This window comes from Trichosurus vulpecula, chromosome 3 (genome assembly GCF_011100635.1).
Source record: "Trichosurus vulpecula isolate mTriVul1 chromosome 3, mTriVul1.pri, whole genome shotgun sequence".
NCBI lineage: Eukaryota > Metazoa > Chordata > Mammalia > Diprotodontia > Phalangeridae > Trichosurus > Trichosurus vulpecula.
The window spans coordinates 111,242,052-111,259,980 of record NC_050575.1 but is presented as its reverse complement, the minus strand read 5'-3'; the positions used below and the strand labels follow the sequence as shown (position 1 = coordinate 111,259,980).

Genomic DNA, 17,929 nt, shown 5'->3' with positions numbered 1-17,929 from the left:
AATAACAAAACTACCCTGCTTGTTTATATCCCCTGCTGATCTTCCTTTTGCTCTCTTAGATGTATTTGTACATGTTTTGTTGAAGCTCTTTTCTTTTTTTCTTTTTATGTTACTATTACTACCTACCATTTCCCCCTGAAAATTAGAAGCTCTTCAGTGAAACAAGTAGAGTCAAGCAAAACCAATAGACATGACCAATGTGTTTCCTTTACCATATCAATCAGGGGACACAGTAGTTCAAAGCAAAAGGCATTCAATTTAAAGACATAAGGTAGGTGATAAGGAAAATCTCCATCTCTTCCCTGTCCCCGTACATACAGGAGTACCCTCTACCCTAGATTACAAACCATCATTGGTTAAGGGGACACATGCAGTGAACACACATGACCAGAAAAATCACATAGAGGGTCACTCATATAGGCAGCATATGTGACCAAGGAATAACTTACAAAGATACAGAGCTGCCAGTGTCCTCTGGTGATATTGTCATCTTGCTCTCTATTGGGCATCGCCTCTGCTTTCACTAACCCATCTTCATCTGTGATGCAGCTTCTTTAGCTTGTAGCCCCAAGGGCTATCTTTAGCTCTTTTGTGATACAGACCTCAGCCAGCCATACTGAGTGGCTTACTAGAGAAGGTGTTGGGTATCTTTGATCTATCTTGTGCATTCCTTAGAGTCTTTCTTAGCTGCCACTATGGTTTGACTTAAAGCAATTAAATTTCTTTCCACGGTTTTCCCCTCCCATGATGCCATTTGGCCCTGTGAAATCACCACCCTGGGAACTTCATTATGTAAGACTAGAGGCATAGCATGACTTCATTCTGTATTCCTGCCAGCAACCAAATTATTGCTGCTCTGCCTCGGTAGGATTTAGAACTAGAAAAGACCTCAGACATATTTACTTTCATCATCTTATAAAGAAGGAAACTAAGGCCTAGAAAGGCTAAGTGATTTGCCTTTAGTCACATAGCTAGTAAGTGTTAGAGTAGAAATACAGACCCAGATCTCCTGATACCTAGACCAGCGCTGTATAACACACAGCTTCTACAGGGGCTATTAAAAATATGTAAAAAATATGAGCAATGAATGAGGGCAAAAGTGCCTGGAAAGGCCTCTTGGAAGCAATAGGATTTGAGCTGGGCCTTGATGGATGGGCTTAAAGCAGATACCAGGCAGGAAGAATAACATGGAAAAGGTATAAGTACCACTTCTCTAACCTGCCCCTTCTCTTCCCTCGGCAAGTAGACTGGGATTTGCCGACAGATATTTGGAAGCCTTCTTCTAGATGTGAACAGTGGAAGAAATGAACCCCAGCTCAGGGTTTCCTACTTCCTGCTTCACTGACTCTCATTGTATTTTTTCTTCAGGCTCCGTATTCACACTGCCTGTTCCTCCACACGGGTTGGCCCCTATGCCTTGGGGAAGAGGTAGTGGTTCACCTCGCACCACTGAACCCCCTCTTATTACGTCAGGGAGACTTCTACCTACAGGCAGAGCCCCATGAAGAACAGTCTGTCTGCATCATGGTGAAATGCCTTTCCAAGGACTTGAGAAACGTGGAAGAAAGACCAGTTCCTGAGTCATCATACCCAATTCTATTCACCAAGGAATGGCTAGAGGGTCTCAACCAAGACCTTGAGAGAGGGCCCCTTCATAGCTGCCTGGTGGCCACAGAAAAAGGAGTTTCTCCTGTGCCTTGGATAAAAATAACTGCCCCCAAATTTGTCCACAAACCCCAAACACTGGTTGACCCTTCCCTCTCTCAAGTGTCTCTCCAGTTAGATGCACTAGATTTGAGCACTCCCAGAGGGATGCTCCAGACAATGTCCAGTAGCAACCCAAAACCCCCCAGCACAGCTAGCTCTCAGCCAATACTCAATAATAAAGACACAGGATCCTGGAGGTCAAGCAGGAACAAGTATCCAGGACTCATCAAAGTGGAACAAACAGGGTCTTGGAAGAAATCTTGCATATTGGCTGCCCCTAGCATGGATGAGATGATCAACCAGAACCTTGAGGGGGATTATGTGGATCTCCTCAAGATTTCCAAAGAGAGGAGAGGGTGTTCTCCACCTAAGTCAACAGTGAATTCCAATGAGTCCCTTTCTTCAGACACCAAAGAACCATTGAAGAATCAGATGGTATCTCCTACCCAGAAGATGCCATCTCCATCAGTGGTCAGTGGTTCCTCTTCTTTTGCATCAGGGTCTGAAAAGTGGACTTGTGGGAAACCAGAGAGCTCTGAGGATGGGCCCTGTACACCATGCTTGAGGAGAAAGCTCAATGGATCTTCTCAGTTCCAGAATTCAAGATGTCGTTACCGTGAGTCCTACTTGGCTGCTCTCCAGAACCCAGTGAGCTTCAGTTCGGGTCTGATGACTGCCATTAAAGAAGAATCAGATAGCACAAAGAATGAACAAACTTTGGAACCTGCAGCTGGAAAGCATTTGAGTAACTCACAGCTCAGATGCAGCCCCAGCCGGGCTTCTTCTCCTGAACTTCAGGTAGCCTCTGCTCACAAAATGGTACACCAGGAGAGCAGAACGGAAGAGACAGGTCTGCAAGGCTACCTAAAACTTCTCAAGTCCCCAGCTAGTTCTGCTAGAATTCTCTCTAGGTCAGGATCTCCCACAACCAATCAGAAATTCTCATTCCTGAAAGGGCACAGACAATCCCCTTCTTCACAGGATCCTACTCCCCCAGAGAAAGTCACACACCTGCATAATGGACCCTGGAAAATCATGTCTTCTATTTACTCCCCCAAAATGGGCAGAGCAAAATCCTCGGGGAAATGTAATACTACACGTAAGTAATGCCATGGGACCCTATAGGGGGCAGGGAGGGAATTTTATAATAGCCTTTCTTGAAAGAAACACACTATCATTCCTAGTGTACAGATTATTTAGTATTGAAAGGAACCTTAAGGGTCCTCTGCTCCCAATCCTTCCTTTTACAGATGAGAAAAATGAAACTCACCGTTGGAAATATCACTTGTCCAGGGTTATACAGGTCATAGCTGCTATTTATATAGCATTTAAGCTATGCATGCATTATTTCATTTGAGCTCCACAATAGCTTTGGTATAGTGGAAAAAGAACTATATATAAAGAGTCCAAGCACCTGTGTTCAAATCTCAGCTTTGCCACGTACTATCTGTGTGACCTTGGCCAAGTCCCATTACCTAGCCCTACTAGATCCTACTATGAGATCTACTTTACAGATAAGAAAACTGAGGCTCAGAAAGGTTAGAGATGCTTATAACCCCCACCTAGCTAGCTTATCAGAGATAAGCTAAGAACCCAGGTTTGTCTGACTCCAAGTTCATCATTCTATCTACTGGACCACACTGCCTCACTACAAAGTGACAGCAAGTGGATTGGAACCCAGAGCCCTGGGCTCCAAATCGAACGCACCACAGCACACTGGGTATGATAAGGAGTGAATTCAGGGATGAATAGTTCAGTACTTTTTGACTAGAGGTGAAGCACGGTATAAAATTAATTAGTCCCTCAAAAACCTGCATTTATCAAACCATGCTGCCCTCCAGAGGCACAGGGGCACCCATGCAGTTATGTTCTTCTTCAGCAACCAGGCACGGAAAAAAAAAAAAAACAACCAAACAAGAAACCCAGAGACCAGTGCCTACTTGCTAAAGCAGTTTCCTGGTGCTCCTTTAAAATTCATGCCCACCCATTTGTTATGAAAGAGAGAAACTTCCTCCTTGAAGCAGCCTCCTACTCTAACACACTCATTAGAAAACTTCATGGTTTTTTTTTTCCTTTTCTTTCACATAGCTGGCTCCAGTCAGCCCAAAACATCTGTCCAGGAAGCCTCCTCCACCCAGGGTTTCGGTGCTAAAGCCAGTTCAAGTATGGACCTCCCAGAAAGAGACTGCGCGCTTTTAGAGACCCTCTCTGAACAGCCGCTCCATGCCTGGGATCTGAAGGCTGAGATCTTCCTCTCAGGGATAGCTTGCTTGCCAGGTACTGCTCCAGTCACCAGAGAGGTGGGGGATGGGAGTGGGGCACAGGTTTGAAGACAATTCATTGACCTCATGCTGTCCTCTCCATGCCTCCATGAAGCCTCTCCATACCTAAAACACACCCCGTCTCTGCCTCTATTATAATTCTTCCCCTCCTTCAGGGCCTGCCCCAGGTACCATCTCTCACAGGATTCGGGATCTAGGGAATTCAGAGGCCAGCTAGTTCCACCCCCTCTTTTCACAGATGAGGCCCAGGCAGGCTAAGTGACTTTATTTTACAGTCATGTCTCCTTGGAGCCTTCTCTGGTGCTTCTTAGTTGAAAATTGCCTCCTCAAGTATCCCAGACCACTTTATATAGATTTTTTCATTTCCCTATTCACATTTTACTCACTGTTATATTTGTAGGGACTGTGGGGCCTTTCATTTTATGGCCTTACCACCTACCACAAGGCCTGGGGCTTATATTGATAGAATTGAGTTGTTAGGTTAAGATCCATCATTCCTAAGGTTCCTAGAGTCTTAGTCCCGAGTGAGGTCTCTGACCACTCTTTGTCTTTAAAATATAGTCCTTAGACCCCTGGAAGTACTCAGAACTCTTTCAAGTTGTCTGGAGGGACAAAACTATTTTTGTAATAATACTAAAATGTTATTTGCCTATTGAAATTCTCTTCCGAGAATATCTGTATGAGGTTGGATTTTCTTCGTGTACTTCATGCAAAATAACCTATCACAACAGAGTGGATGCAGAAGCAGATGTGAGAATCCAGCTGTCTCCTATTAAGCCAAACATTAGATTTGCAAAAATATGTAAAGCAATGCCACTTTTCTCACTAATATTTTTATTTTGGAAAATAGGGTTATTTTTTCATTTAAAATATGTTATTTCTATAAGCATGTCATGAATCAATCTATTATTTTCAAATGAAAGAGTAAAGGTTTTAAAATTTTATCAGTTTTAATTTCTAATATTGTGAATACTAAGAGATATAACCTGCATAGACAAAAGCTCTTTGGAGGTCTCAGTAATTTTTAAGAATGTGAAGAGGTCTTAAGACTGAAGTTTCAATACTTCTACTCTAGACCTTCCCTCTTTTTCCACAGACTGAATTGCCTACTCTTTTCCTGGACACCTTCATTGAAGGACATGGTATTGTTTCCTTCTTTAATCAAGTTAACAAAGACTAGTGGACTGAGCTTTGGGCTTGGGGCTAAGAAGTTTAAAATCCTGTCCCCAAAATTATGTTTTCAGTCATCATAGTCTTTTGAATGTTCATAACTAGAACGTGAGCTCCTTGAGAGGGACCATGCTTTTGTCTTTGTATCCCCAGCATAATCCCTGGCACATAGTAGGTACTTAATAACTGCTTGTTGGTTTGTTGACTGACCAAAAACCTCCAGCAATGCTAAATGGCTGTAAGTCATTGAACACCAAGGTTTCAGAAGAATTACAAAATCAAGAGATCCTAGATTTAGATTGGAAGAGACCTTTGAGATTATTCTAGTCCAACCTCCTCACTTTACAGATGAGGAATCTGAGGCCTAGGGAGTTTAAGTGATTTACTCAAGGTCATCTAGGTAAGGCGAGAGGCAGGATTTGAACCCAAGTCATCTGATTCCAAATCCAGCAACTTTTTCTACTGTGCCCTTCCCCCAAACCAAAGTGATAATAGTGATAATAGCTGGCATTTGTGTAATGCTTTTTAAAGTTTTCAAAGTGCTTTAGACATGTTATCCCAATTGATCCTCGCTATAATACTGTGAAGGACAGCTAGAAGGCATAGGGCAGCTCGGTGGCGCAGTGGGTAGCGCGCTGGGCCTGAAGTCAAGAGACCTGAGCTGAAATCCGGCCTCAGACCCTTACTAGCTGTGTGACCCTGGGCAAGTCACTTAACCCTGCTTGCCTCAGTTACCTTATCTGGAAAAGTGAGCTGTAGAAGGAAATAGCAAATCACGCCAGTATCTCTGCCAAGAAAACCCCAAATGGGGTCACAGAGAGTCAGACACAACTAAAGATTAACTAAACAACAACAGTACTGTGAGGCGGAAGACTGTTATCATTCACAGTTTACAGATGAAGAAACTGAGGCACAGAAAAGTTATATGACTTGCTGAGGCAGAATTTGATTCTAGGTGTCAGTCTAACCCTCCTCTCACTAGGCCATGCTGACTTATAAATGAATAACCCAAAGGTTGGTGGCTACAGGGTGTTACAGACATGATGTGAGGGAGGGAGGGAGGGAGGAAGGGAAGGGAAGGGAAGGGAAGGGAAGGGAAGGGAAGGGAAGGGAAGGGAAGGGAAGGGAAGGGAAGGGAAGGGAAGGGAAGGGAAGGGAAGGGAAGGGAAGGGAAGGGAAGGGAAGGGAAGGGAAGGGAAGGGAAGGGAAGGGAAGGGGAGGGGAGGGGAGGGGAGGGAGGGAGGGAGGAAGGAAGGAAGGCTAGGAGGGAAAGAGGGACAGGAGGGATAGCCCACTCTCTATTCTAAGGTAAGATGTCATGTTGTAGAGACAAGAGCCCTGGACCTGAGGTGAGGAGGCATGGGCCAGGGTTCTAATTCTGCTGCTTACTCCACATGTGGCCTTGTATGATCAATCAACAAACATTTACTAAATTGCCGCAGGCCCAGCACTGTGTGCCGCATGAGTCACTTGCCCCACATGAGCCCATTTTCCTCATCTGCAAAATGGAAATGATAACCCTTTTACTAGCCACCTCACAGGGCTGTACTGAGGAAGACTGTTCATACATCTTAAAGGACTTTAGAAATGTGATCGCTGCCACCCTGACAGTCTGTGTTCTCAGGTTCTTTTCAGTTCTGACATTCTATTTTCTAGCCAGCTAGGGGACATGATGCATCATATATCAGGTGTTGAACTCAGAAAGACCCAAGTTCCAATCCTTCCCCAGACATTGGTTAGCTATGTGACCCTGGATGCTCGACCTTGCCAAACCTCAGTCTCCTCCTCTGTAGAATGGGGATGACAAGAGTCCCTCCCTCCCAGGACTTTTATGAAGATCAGATGAGGTAATGTCAGTAAGGCACTCTGCAAACCCCAAAGTCCTTTAGAGATGCTGACAGTTACTATGGTTGTAAGGGTCCTTCTAGCTCTGACATTCTACGATTCAAAAGTCTGGTTATTTTTTTTTTTAGGGGAGGAGGGTGTAGAGAGAGAGAGAGAGAGTTCCAGAGTGAGGGTCAGGCAACCCCGCCATGGCCCCTATTGAAGAGGGCCAACAGCGTGGAGGGGAGCCTGGCCAAGAAGGCCAAGGGCAGCTTACAAAGGTCAGGGCCCGACAGCAGTTTTGCTGGCTGAACAGATGGGGTGTTGATGGCTTCCAAGCTGAACACCTCCTGACAGGGAGGATAATGGGAACAGACGCTGCAGTCTTCCCGGGAACAGGAAATTACATGACATGAATCTCATGACTGAAAATCTGCAAGTATAAATATAGAAAGCAGGGCCTGTAAATGGCTCCTTCTCCCTCCCCAATGTCCCCCACACCACACCTCCCCTGATCCTTCCCAGGCCATCACAGGGCTGCAGACAGAGCTGGTTTTTATTCTCTGCCTGCCTTGAATATAAACTCCCCAGAGGAGAAGACGACAGGCTTTTTTAGCCTGGACGCTGGTAGCCATATCCAAAGAATATGGTACCCCCAACTCGGCCCTCAAGGAGGCCTTCCTTCAGTTTAATTCAGCAAAGTTTATTAAATTCAGAGCATTTATTAAATTTATTAAACTCCTATATGCAGAGCACTGTGCTCAGGACTGGGGGAGAGAAAACATTTAGATAAGACACAGATCCTGCATTCACAAAGCTCACATTTATGCTAATACCATAATAAACACAAATAATTATAATATACAATATAAATATTAATATACATATTAATATGATAACTATATTAGCAAGAAGCAAAGTATAATGTAGGACAGCTAGGTGGTGCAGTGGGTAAAGTACTAGGCTTGGAGTCAGGAAGACTCCTCTTCCTGAGTTCAAATCCATCCTCAGACTCTTACTAGCTGTGTGACCCTGGCCAAGCTGCTTAACCCCGTCTGCCTCAGTTTCCTGCTCTGCAGAATGAGCTGGAGAAGGAAATGGCAAACCACTCCAGTATCTTTTCAAAAACAACCCAAATAGGGTCATGAGGAGCCAGACATACTGGAAAGCAACTCAACAATAGCAGCAAAGTACAATGTGAGGTCCAAGGATGAAGATCATTAGAGTGGATGAATGAAGGATTGTTTTAAAAAAATTTATTAAATTCTTACTTTGTGCAAAGCACGGGGGATAAAAATGGAAACATAAGACAGTATAGTTGGTTCCATTCTAGTGGAGGAGACAGCACACGTGGAAGGTCTCAACCGCCAGTCAGATGGAAAGGTCCCATGAACAATGACAAATCATACGGTAATATCTCTTCTCTAAAGTGATTTCCACTGATAAAATCATACCGGCTTCTGATGTTGGACCATTTCAGAGAGCCAAACACCGGTGGTGAAAGCTCTCTTTTCTAAGTCCTCATGGCTCTGCAGAAGCAGCTGCCAGGATCCAACTCTCACCATAGGGCTTGCAATCCGGGGTGATCACTGGAAGCATTGCTATCCCCAAAGCTCTTGGGCTCGAGGTCCTGGGCTGCCTCCTTCAGGGTCTAAGGGGAAGTGGTCGCCGAGGTGGTGGTGGTTTGACTTGCCTGGCAAATGCTGCCTCCTGCCTTTCTATCTCTCTCAGCGTGTACTGCTGCTCTAACTAGGCTGGCTTGCCTGCCCTATGGGTGGCAGTTGGTTGATAAGCAGTGGGGATGGCTTGTCCCTTCTCCCTGACTACTGCCTCCCCTCAGACCTTGATGGAGTTAGCCTCAGACTTTGAAACTAAGAACGTTGGGAATAGCAATGCTTCCAGCCCACTGACCCTAGCCCTCACTCCAGGGAAGTGAGTCTTGGGCAGAGCCATGTTCCCAGATGATGCTCTGAGGCCCAGACTAGAAGCAGAACCAGTGGTCTGGGTGATGTTGATGTCCTAGGAAGTTTCATAAAAAAGATGGCATTTAAGTTAGTTAAAAAGCCTAAGCAGGAATTCAGCAATATTTATAATTATAAGATCATAAGACCTGGAAGAGATCTGAGGCCATCTAGTCCAACTCCTCACTTTACAGATAAGGAAACTGAGGCCAGGGAGGTTGAATGACTTGTCCAAGGTCATACAAGTAGTGTCAGGAGTGGGACCTGAATCCAGGTACTTTGAATCTTGGACTAGCGCTCTTCCCACTACACCACATTCTCTCTCTTTCTAGGCATAGGAAACTGGCAGGTAAAGCACAGGCCATGTTTGGGAGACAGAAAAGAGTCCAATTTGGTTGGAGTGCAGGGTACAGGGAGTGGGGTGACGTGAGATAAGGCTGAGAATATAAGGCAGTGTTGGATTGAGGATGACCTTAAACCCTCAAGGTAAAGGTGTTTGGAATTCACTCAGTAGATAATAGGGAGCCATCGGAGCGTTTGAGCAAGAGTGCCAGAGCAGTGTTTAGGGAAGGTGATGCTGTTACCTTGTGACATGTGTAGGAGAGTAGGAAGAGAGAGCAAAAGCAGGGGGACCTATAAGGAGAGAAGACATGAAATCAGTAGTATTTGGCAATTGATTCAGTTTAATTTTGCAAGCATTTATCAAGTACCCACTATGTGTGGAGCACAGTGCTAGGCACTGGAGATCCAGAGGCCAAAGTGAAAACCTCTCCTTGAGGTGCTCATCTTCCATTGACTGGATCTTAGTGGTCAGTTAGAACAATTCTACGTTCGGCCATTAGACCGACGTTTCCAAACATTGACAGTGTGCTCACTGTTGGTACATGGGATACGAGGTTTTCCCATGATCTAGTAGGATGCCACAGTCTAGTAAAGGACTAACATAGGGACACAGATCTTTACAATACGAGGTGAAGGATGATGACTTCTGTGAGGGATACAAATCGCTGTGATATTTCAGACAGCAGATGGAGAGATCACATCGGTTTGCTGGATCAGGAAATGCTTGGTCATATCCTTTGGGACTGTTTTCATCAGTAGTGATAGACTTACACTGATTCGTTCGTATTCTTTCAGTCTATAACTATGGACCAGAGTGAAGCTAACTCCCTTTTTTGGTAATTAACTCCCTATCCCAGGGTTCAAAATCATTTGCTGTCCTGAAGCTAAGTATGTTTCCAGTCAGAAATCAACACATCCCTGGGGTTTCATTCCGTATCTGCTACTTACTACGTGTGTGACCTTGGGCAAATTACTTAACCTCTCTGGGCCTCGGTTTCCTCATTTGTAAAATAGGGAGAAGGATTGGATTAAATGCCCTCTAGGATCCCTTCCCGTTCTAAATCTAGTGACTTTGGAGAGAGAATTGTTCTCCTTAGAAAAGCTCTCCAACTGGGTGAGCTCAAACCTAACTCTATTTTGACCTCTTCTGTCCCAGGTAGCCAAGACAAGACAGGGAGACGTCTGCTCCAGGTGACCACGAGTGGCTCAGCATGGGATGCGCCATGGTGCTCAGCCAGAGAGGTCACCAAGCTCCTCATCTACTTGTGCTCCATCCCCAGGTATGACAGTGGGTGGCGTCTATAAGTTGGGCAACAAGCATGAGCTGAACAAGGCCAGATTGTCACCCAACAATTCAGTAACAGGGTTAGAGCTAGAAGCCACCTGGCCTCTTGGCTTCTTCCCGTTCCCCCCCACCACACACACGCACATTTGAAATGACAAAAATCAGTAGGTCTCAGTAGTATGGCCTGAGGGAAAGAGCTCTGGATCTGAATCAGAAGCCCTGGGTTCAAATTGTCCCTTAACTTCTCATTTCATGAATCAGTACCCTCCCTTCTCTGGGACTCAGTTTTATGCTCTGTGGTGGAAGGGTTAGACTCGATGATCCATGAAATCCTGAATGAGGGAAAAGGAGGAGTCAAAGATGACTTAGGTTTTGAGCCTGAGTAAATGATGGTTCCCCCCTCCACCAACTCCATCCACACAAGAGATAAGGAAGTCTGGAGGAGGAGAAGGCCCAGGGGAAAGAGAAGAACCTCAGCTTGGAGCATATTGGGTCTGAAATGTTGGAATATCCAAGATGTGGCCTTGGAACTCAAGCAAGTTGAGAGCTACTGAGAATTCCTCTTTTAAGAGGTAGGAAGAAAGAAAAACTACAGAAGGAAACAGCAAGGGGATCCCTTAGAGTTCCAGGAGGCTTCATAGAGGTGATGACCTTGAGCTGAGCCTTGAAGGAAAGTAGGGCTTAACGAAGAAGAGAGGAGGGGAAAGGCATTCCAGGTAGAAGGAAAAGCATGGGCAAAGGTGTGGAGGCAGGAAAACTCAGGGTCAGGAAAAGACCTGGGCCTGTGAGAGAGTGAGAGTGAGAGAGAGAGAGAGAGAGAGAGAGAGATCACTTCCCCTTTATAAGCCTCAGTTTTCCCATCTGTAAAATGGAGATAATCATACTCACATCATAGAACCACGAAATCTCAAGAGTTGGAAGTGGCCTCAGAGGTCAACCCCAACTGGGCAAAAATCTACCTCTACCACGTACCTACGATGGAAAAATGAGGGACCTCCTGTGACAGGCCCTTCTACTTCAGGGCTGTGACAAAGATTTCTTTGTATCAAGAGTAAATTTGCCTCTTTGAAACATCAATTCACTCCCCATCTGGGACCAAAAAGACAAATCTATGCCCTCTTCCACGTGCCAGGCCTTCAGATATTTGAAAACAGTTGTCATGTCACCCTCCAATGACCCCCATGGTAATCTGGGGGCTCTACTCTGGGGCTGTAACAAAGATTTCTTTGTATCAAGAGTAAATTTGCCTCTTTGCAACTTCAATTCACCGCTCATCTGGGACCAAAAAGACAAATCTATGCCCTCTTCCACGTGCCAAGCCTTCAAATATTTGAAAACAGTTGTCTTGTCCCCCTCCAATGACCCCCATGGTAATTTCCCTATCCTATTAATTGAAGAATCTCCAAGGAAGCTCAAAAGCCTTGAGTCAGCCTGCCAGAGAAAGGCCAGTAGTTATAGTCCAGCATCCCTTTTTCTACCCACCAGAAATGCCCCATGAATCTTCCTCACCCTGACTTGCATGACAGTGTTAGCCCCCAGGTCCAGACTCCTTGTTCCCTTCCCCCAATACCGAGGCCTCCTATGAAAACCCACCAGGACTTTACTGGTTGGTGAGTTTGTCCCATGGCCTACAGGGCCCTAGTGAGGTCCGCCCAACTTCACCATGGTCCCAATGGACCAGACTTTTCTCCATCGTCTTCCCTGCTGCCCTTCATATTTTAAGTATGTCACCTCAATGAAGCTGCTTTGTTTTACTGCCTTGTGTACTCCATGTTTCCCTGTACAGGACTTTGGCATCCTGAATCTTCCTAATCTAAATTAAGATCACCTGCCTTCTCCCTTCCCCTCCCCACAAACCTCAGCTCAGATTCCTTTAGTGGATACTTTAATGGTGTGTCCCTAAGACCCTCCTTTTAGTGCTCTCCATCTTACTCCCAATGTCTGGCCCCAGAGATGGCAGCCAGGCTTGAACACAGCACTTCGGCTGTGGTACCAGATGTACCAGAGTACATCACAGCAAGCATAGCATTGCCCCCCACTCCTGGATGCTACTCTGCCAATACCGCAGCAGCATTGTAAAAAACAAATGAGACAATGCATGCCAGTGCCCATAATGCCTCTGCAAAATAGAAGAGATTATGGTCATGACTGTAGAGAGGATAGGGCCTGATTGAAGAGGTCCTCAAAAGCCAGGGAGGGGTTTTTGACCTTGATGTCACAGGCCAATCAGTGGCTTCCATGACAGAAGTTGCTTTGTGGAGAGGCGGGGGGAGCAAGAAGGAATAGAACAAAAGGGACTTTAAACTCAGTCTAATCTCTTCACTTGACATAAGGGGAAACTGAGTCCCAGAGAGGGGAAATACCTTGTCCAAGGTCATGTGATGAATTGGACTGAGCCATGTTGTCCCAGGCTTCAGTCACAAGGCCCATTGCCTCTGGCTAGGCTTTTTTGCGGGGAGACTCAGGGCAGGAGCTGGCAGGTTCTAAAAGGACATGGAAACATTCCAGGCTAATAAGCTTTGCTTCTGCAATCAGCTATTTGGAGCAGGGAATGGGTGGGAAGAGGAGGGGGATGGTATAATCCATGGGCCAGTCTGGACCTTGTCCAGAAAGAGGCTGCTGCCATCTTCTGGACTTTGAAATCACTTCATCCAACTTGGCACTGAAAGAGAGGGCATTTTTACTCCAGCCCAGGGCTGTCCTATGGGGAGTAGGGGCAAAGGCAAGGGTAACCAGAGCTGAAGCTCCCTGCTGCTCCTTTCCCAACTCCTGTCTGCAAAGCTGAATGTCCACATCCCCAGCCACCCCAACCCATGGGGTAAATGCTCCCTTTAGGCATTCTGGGTATTTGGCCCGGCTCAGGTCTCCTTCTTATAGGCCAGGATAAACATGTTCCCAGGTCCCCATTCCTACCTACTCAAACATCCCTGACCTGTATCCATCAGCCTGTGTACAGTGGGTGCCAGTTGGGTTAATGTCTTTCCCTATCTGGGTGATGTATTTGTATGTTAACCAGACCTTTCCATTCCTTAAGCCAACAAAGTGATGCTCCTGATAAATTTTAAGCAGGGCAGGTTGGTGGGAGAGGGATTTCTGGAGAGGGATCTTTGCAGTGCCTCTCATATAATATCACATAGACATTAGCAGAGTTATAAGAACTCCTCCAAGCGAGCCCTCACTCCAAGAAATGAGCTCGGGAATAAAGGGGATGTGGTGTAAGATCCTTCAGCTAGAAGTGAGGAGACTGATGATTGGTCTTGACTTTGATGTAAAATCACTGGGTGACTTTAGACTGGGCACTTCCTTCTCTGTGTCTCAGTTTCCTCCTCCACAAAATAAGGAGTTTGGAATATCTGATCTTCTAGCTCTGACGGTTATGATCTATTAAAGACACAGCCAAACCCTTTCCCAGCTTCTACAGCTGGTGGCATGGACACAGGAGAGCAGGTTTTAGCCCCCAGAAAGGGGATCAGGGGAGTACTGAGCAGCAGCATATGCTAGGCCACAGGTTCCCAAAGTGGATGATACTGCCTCCTAGGGTGCACTGGACTGATGGGTAGGGCAGTAGGAGCCTGAGGTGCAATTGGGGGGCACTGAATAAAAATAAGGGGCGGTGGAAGCATGAGGAAATAAGAGAAGAAAAATTTGAATAATCATTTGTACATGTTTCATCTGTTGTGTAACAGTTAAAGTCATAGGGGTTACATTATTTTCCAAATAAATACACAAAATGCAAGTTATAACCAATCAGTAGTCAAATCTGCCAACAGGTCTTAACAAGCAAGTGTTGGCAGGCAAGTGTGTCACACATTACTGGAAAGTCCAACAAGCAAGGACAGAAATATGTGTGTATAACATGTTTACAATACAATATACAGTTACATGATGCAATGTTGCATCATCAAAACTTCAATACAGGAAAAAAAAACACAAATTTATAATAAATTATGAAATTTAAGATGCATCATCTTTTCAGGTATTTTATATGTTTTTGGGATGACACAAATTTCCAAAAAAACCAATAAAGGGTTAAAGAAAGTAGATTTCCAGGGGAGCACTGAGTAATTTTTTTTTAAAGGAGGCAGTAGGCCAAATAAATTCGGGAACCTTTGTGCTAGGCAGAGGCAGTTCTCCTCTGAAGGACATTGTTCAAGCCAGTTTGTTCAAGCCTCTCTAGATCAGCAGTTGGACCCAAAATGCTTGATAAGGATGAGAACTTTGCAAATAGAAATAATTTGTCTAAGCTACACGTGCCTGTATGTCATATGTCTGTGTGTGTGTGTGTGTGTGTGTGTGTGTGTGTGTGTTGGTGCCTATCAGTGGTTGGGTTCACTTTTGTGCTTGTCTATATATCTCTGCAGGTACTTGCCAGTGTGGGTCTGTGTACATGCATGTGCAGCTGTCTTGCTCACTGCATGTGTCTCTGGGCATAAACTCCTTGAAAGCAGGATCTCTGTTGTGTCTACCTCTGGCTCTCTGGTGGCTCAATGAATGAGTATTGAATAGAATTTGATTGAATTGTACATGCAAGTCTGTGCCTACTTGTTCTCTATCTGCTCAGGTCTGTATGTCAGTGGGTACAAGTGAGTGTGCTCTTATGTGTATGTCTCTAAAGGTTTAGCTTTGTGTGCATGTATGTGTACACACGTGTTTCTGGGTCAGCATATGTGCTTGTGTGTATCCAAGTTTCTATGTAAACATGTGGTAATGAGATTTTCTCTTCAAAGAAGAATTCCCAGGGTAGCCTGTAGGCCCTGGCATCTGGTTCTATTTACCAAGGTGTGAGATGGTCTATTTTTCTTTTGGGGCCTCATTAGAAGTGATTTTAGAGAACCTGAGTCACATGTCCAGACACCAATTCAGGCCAAGGAGCAGAACAGGTTTCCTCCCAGGAAAAGGGAGTAACCAATTACTTCGCAGGCCTTTCTCCAAAGGCAATACTGGGCAATGCCCCAGCTCCAAAAGCAACAGCTATTGGCTGCCTCCCCTGTCAGCCTAAAGACCTCATGGAAGATCTAGGGGAGGGTGGGGGTGCCTCCCCAGAACCTTTTGGGATCAGATGGAGGAAGCCAAGTCACTTGGCAGAAGCACTCAGGGTCCACCCACTGCAGTTGCATCTGCCATCCAACTGGCAGATGCCGAAAGGGCACATTTCAGGAATGGGTGAGGTGTATTCACTCCCCAAGCATTTTATTGATTGGGTCAGGGAGACTTTTGCAAAATGAGTAAGTTATAGTGTCAAAACTGAAAGAGACCTTAGAACATAAAACATAGAATGCCATAGCTAGAATAGACATTAGGATATAGAATGTAGAATATAATATATCAGACCTTAGAGAAGGGGTTCTTAACCTTTTTTGTGTCATAGAACCCTTTGGCAATCTGGCAAAACTTACTGATCTCTCCTCAGAAGAAATTTTTAAATGCATAAAATAAAATACATAGGATTACAAAGAAAACTAATTATATTGAAATGAAGTTATTCTTTTTAAAAGTTTATAGGCCTCAAGTTAAGAACTCCTGCCTTAGATTATAGAACATGGATTGTTAGAGCTGAAAGGGACCATAGACATTCTCTTATCTAATCCAACTCCCCCCCCCCACCTTTTTTTAGAGAAGGAAACTAACTCCAAAGTAGAGAGGTGGTATAGCCAGAATACCAGACCAGAAGCCACATCTCCTTACTCTCAGCCAATTGTATTTTTCACTACCCCACACTGAGGTAGGTAGGAAGGAAGGAAGGAAGGAAGGAAGGAAGGAAGGAGGAAGGAAGGAAGGAGGGAAGGAAAGATGGCAAAGAAGAATTTCTAATGGTTTTATTCTGAGGCCCGAAATATTACATTGGACCCTCATTCCCCTGTAACACCAGGCCAATGAACCATTGTCCCATCCTACTGTGGGCCAGGATCCAGAAATTTGGCTCCCCTCATCCACCAGCAGAGGTAGCTAGGAGGAGAAGCTTATGAAGAGACATTTCTTCCTCTTGGTGGAAGAGAGTGTTCCTCACCATCTCCACTGGTTTCCCTCTTCCTGCCCCCTTCCCATGTTATCCAAATGTAATTCACAATTTGATGTCTGACCCACAGACAAGAAGCCAAGACCACAGGACTGACTGTTGTGATTGATGCCAGGAAACAACCCCCTACTCCCAGCCTGGTCAATGCCCTGAGAACAACCCAGGTAAGTGGACCAAATACTAAACTCTACTTAACAATGTGAAATGTAATTGGAATAATGTAAAATCCTACACTTGGGTTCAAAAAATCAACTCAAAGTACAGGAAGGGGAAGACAGAGCTAGACAATAGTTATCATGAAAAATATCTGGGGGTTTTAGTGGATTGCAAGATCAATATGAGTCAGCAGTATGGTAGAACAACCAAAAAGTTAATTGGATCTTACAGTTCATTAAGAAAGGAATGGTGTACAGAATGGGGGAATCAGTGGACCCAGTGTCCTCTACCTCAAACTCATGTCATATTGAGGAACACTTAAAGGAAGTGGAAGTGTTTCGACCTCAGTAAGAGAAATTTTAAAGGGAACATGATTATTATCTTCAAGTATTTGGAGGGTTGCTATGAGAAAGAGGGAATAGACTTGTTCTACTTGATGCCAGTAGATAGAACTAGGAGCAAAGGGACCAAGTTACAAGGAGGCAAATTTTAGCTCAGTATAAGAACAAGCTTCCTAATGAGAGGGGACCAAAAGGGGAATAGGCTCTCCTGAAAGCTCCCTATTGTTGGGTATCTCCCAACCCAGCAGAGGGTAATTTATCAGGAATGTTGTAGAAGGGACTCATGCTTCAGGCAGCGGTTGGACAAGGTGCTTGCTGAGGCCCCTTCCACCTCTGAGATCCTCTGCGAGACATATAGTAGGGGAACACTTAACCAGCACTCCCATACCCCAGCTGCCATCTTGCCCTTTTCCTGTCGACCTTTCCTGCTTTCATTCCATCAGTCAGCAAATAAGTATGGAGTACCTTCTAGACATAAACATAGAATCAAAGAGCTGAGGGGATCTTGGACCACCCACTCCAACCCCCTCACTTTAACAGAGGAAGAAACTGAGGCTGAAGGAGGAGAAGGAATCTACCCAAGGTCAGACACAAAGCCAGCACTAGAATATAGCTTCACATTCCCTGCCACATGGTGCTGTGTTCAGTTCCTGTAGTGAAAAGAAATTGCTTATGTTACATTGGTTACAATTTTTTATTAATAAAATTAAATACTTCAACATTTTATAAATATTATCTCTAGTAGCTAGGTGGCACAGTAAATGGAAAACCAGGCCTGGAGTCAAGAAGACCTGAGTCCAAATGCTGCCTCAGATACTTCCTAGCTGTGTAACCCTGGGCAGTCA

The 17,929-nt window shown here is 45.0% G+C and overlaps 1 protein-coding gene across 1 annotated transcript in view; it reads left to right on the top strand.

Annotated features, from left to right (window-relative positions):
- KIAA1755 (KIAA1755 ortholog) overlaps positions 1 to 17,929 on the top strand; it is a 73,809-nt gene that overhangs the window by 22,566 nt on the left and 33,314 nt on the right. The window contains exons 3-6 of the mRNA XM_036753145.1: positions 1,369 to 2,806; positions 3,796 to 3,984; positions 10,443 to 10,566; positions 16,658 to 16,751. Of these exons, the coding sequence (XP_036609040.1) occupies positions 1,369 to 2,806; positions 3,796 to 3,984; positions 10,443 to 10,566; positions 16,658 to 16,751 (1,845 nt within the window). The remainder of the gene's footprint in view (positions 1 to 1,368; positions 2,807 to 3,795; positions 3,985 to 10,442; positions 10,567 to 16,657; positions 16,752 to 17,929) is intronic.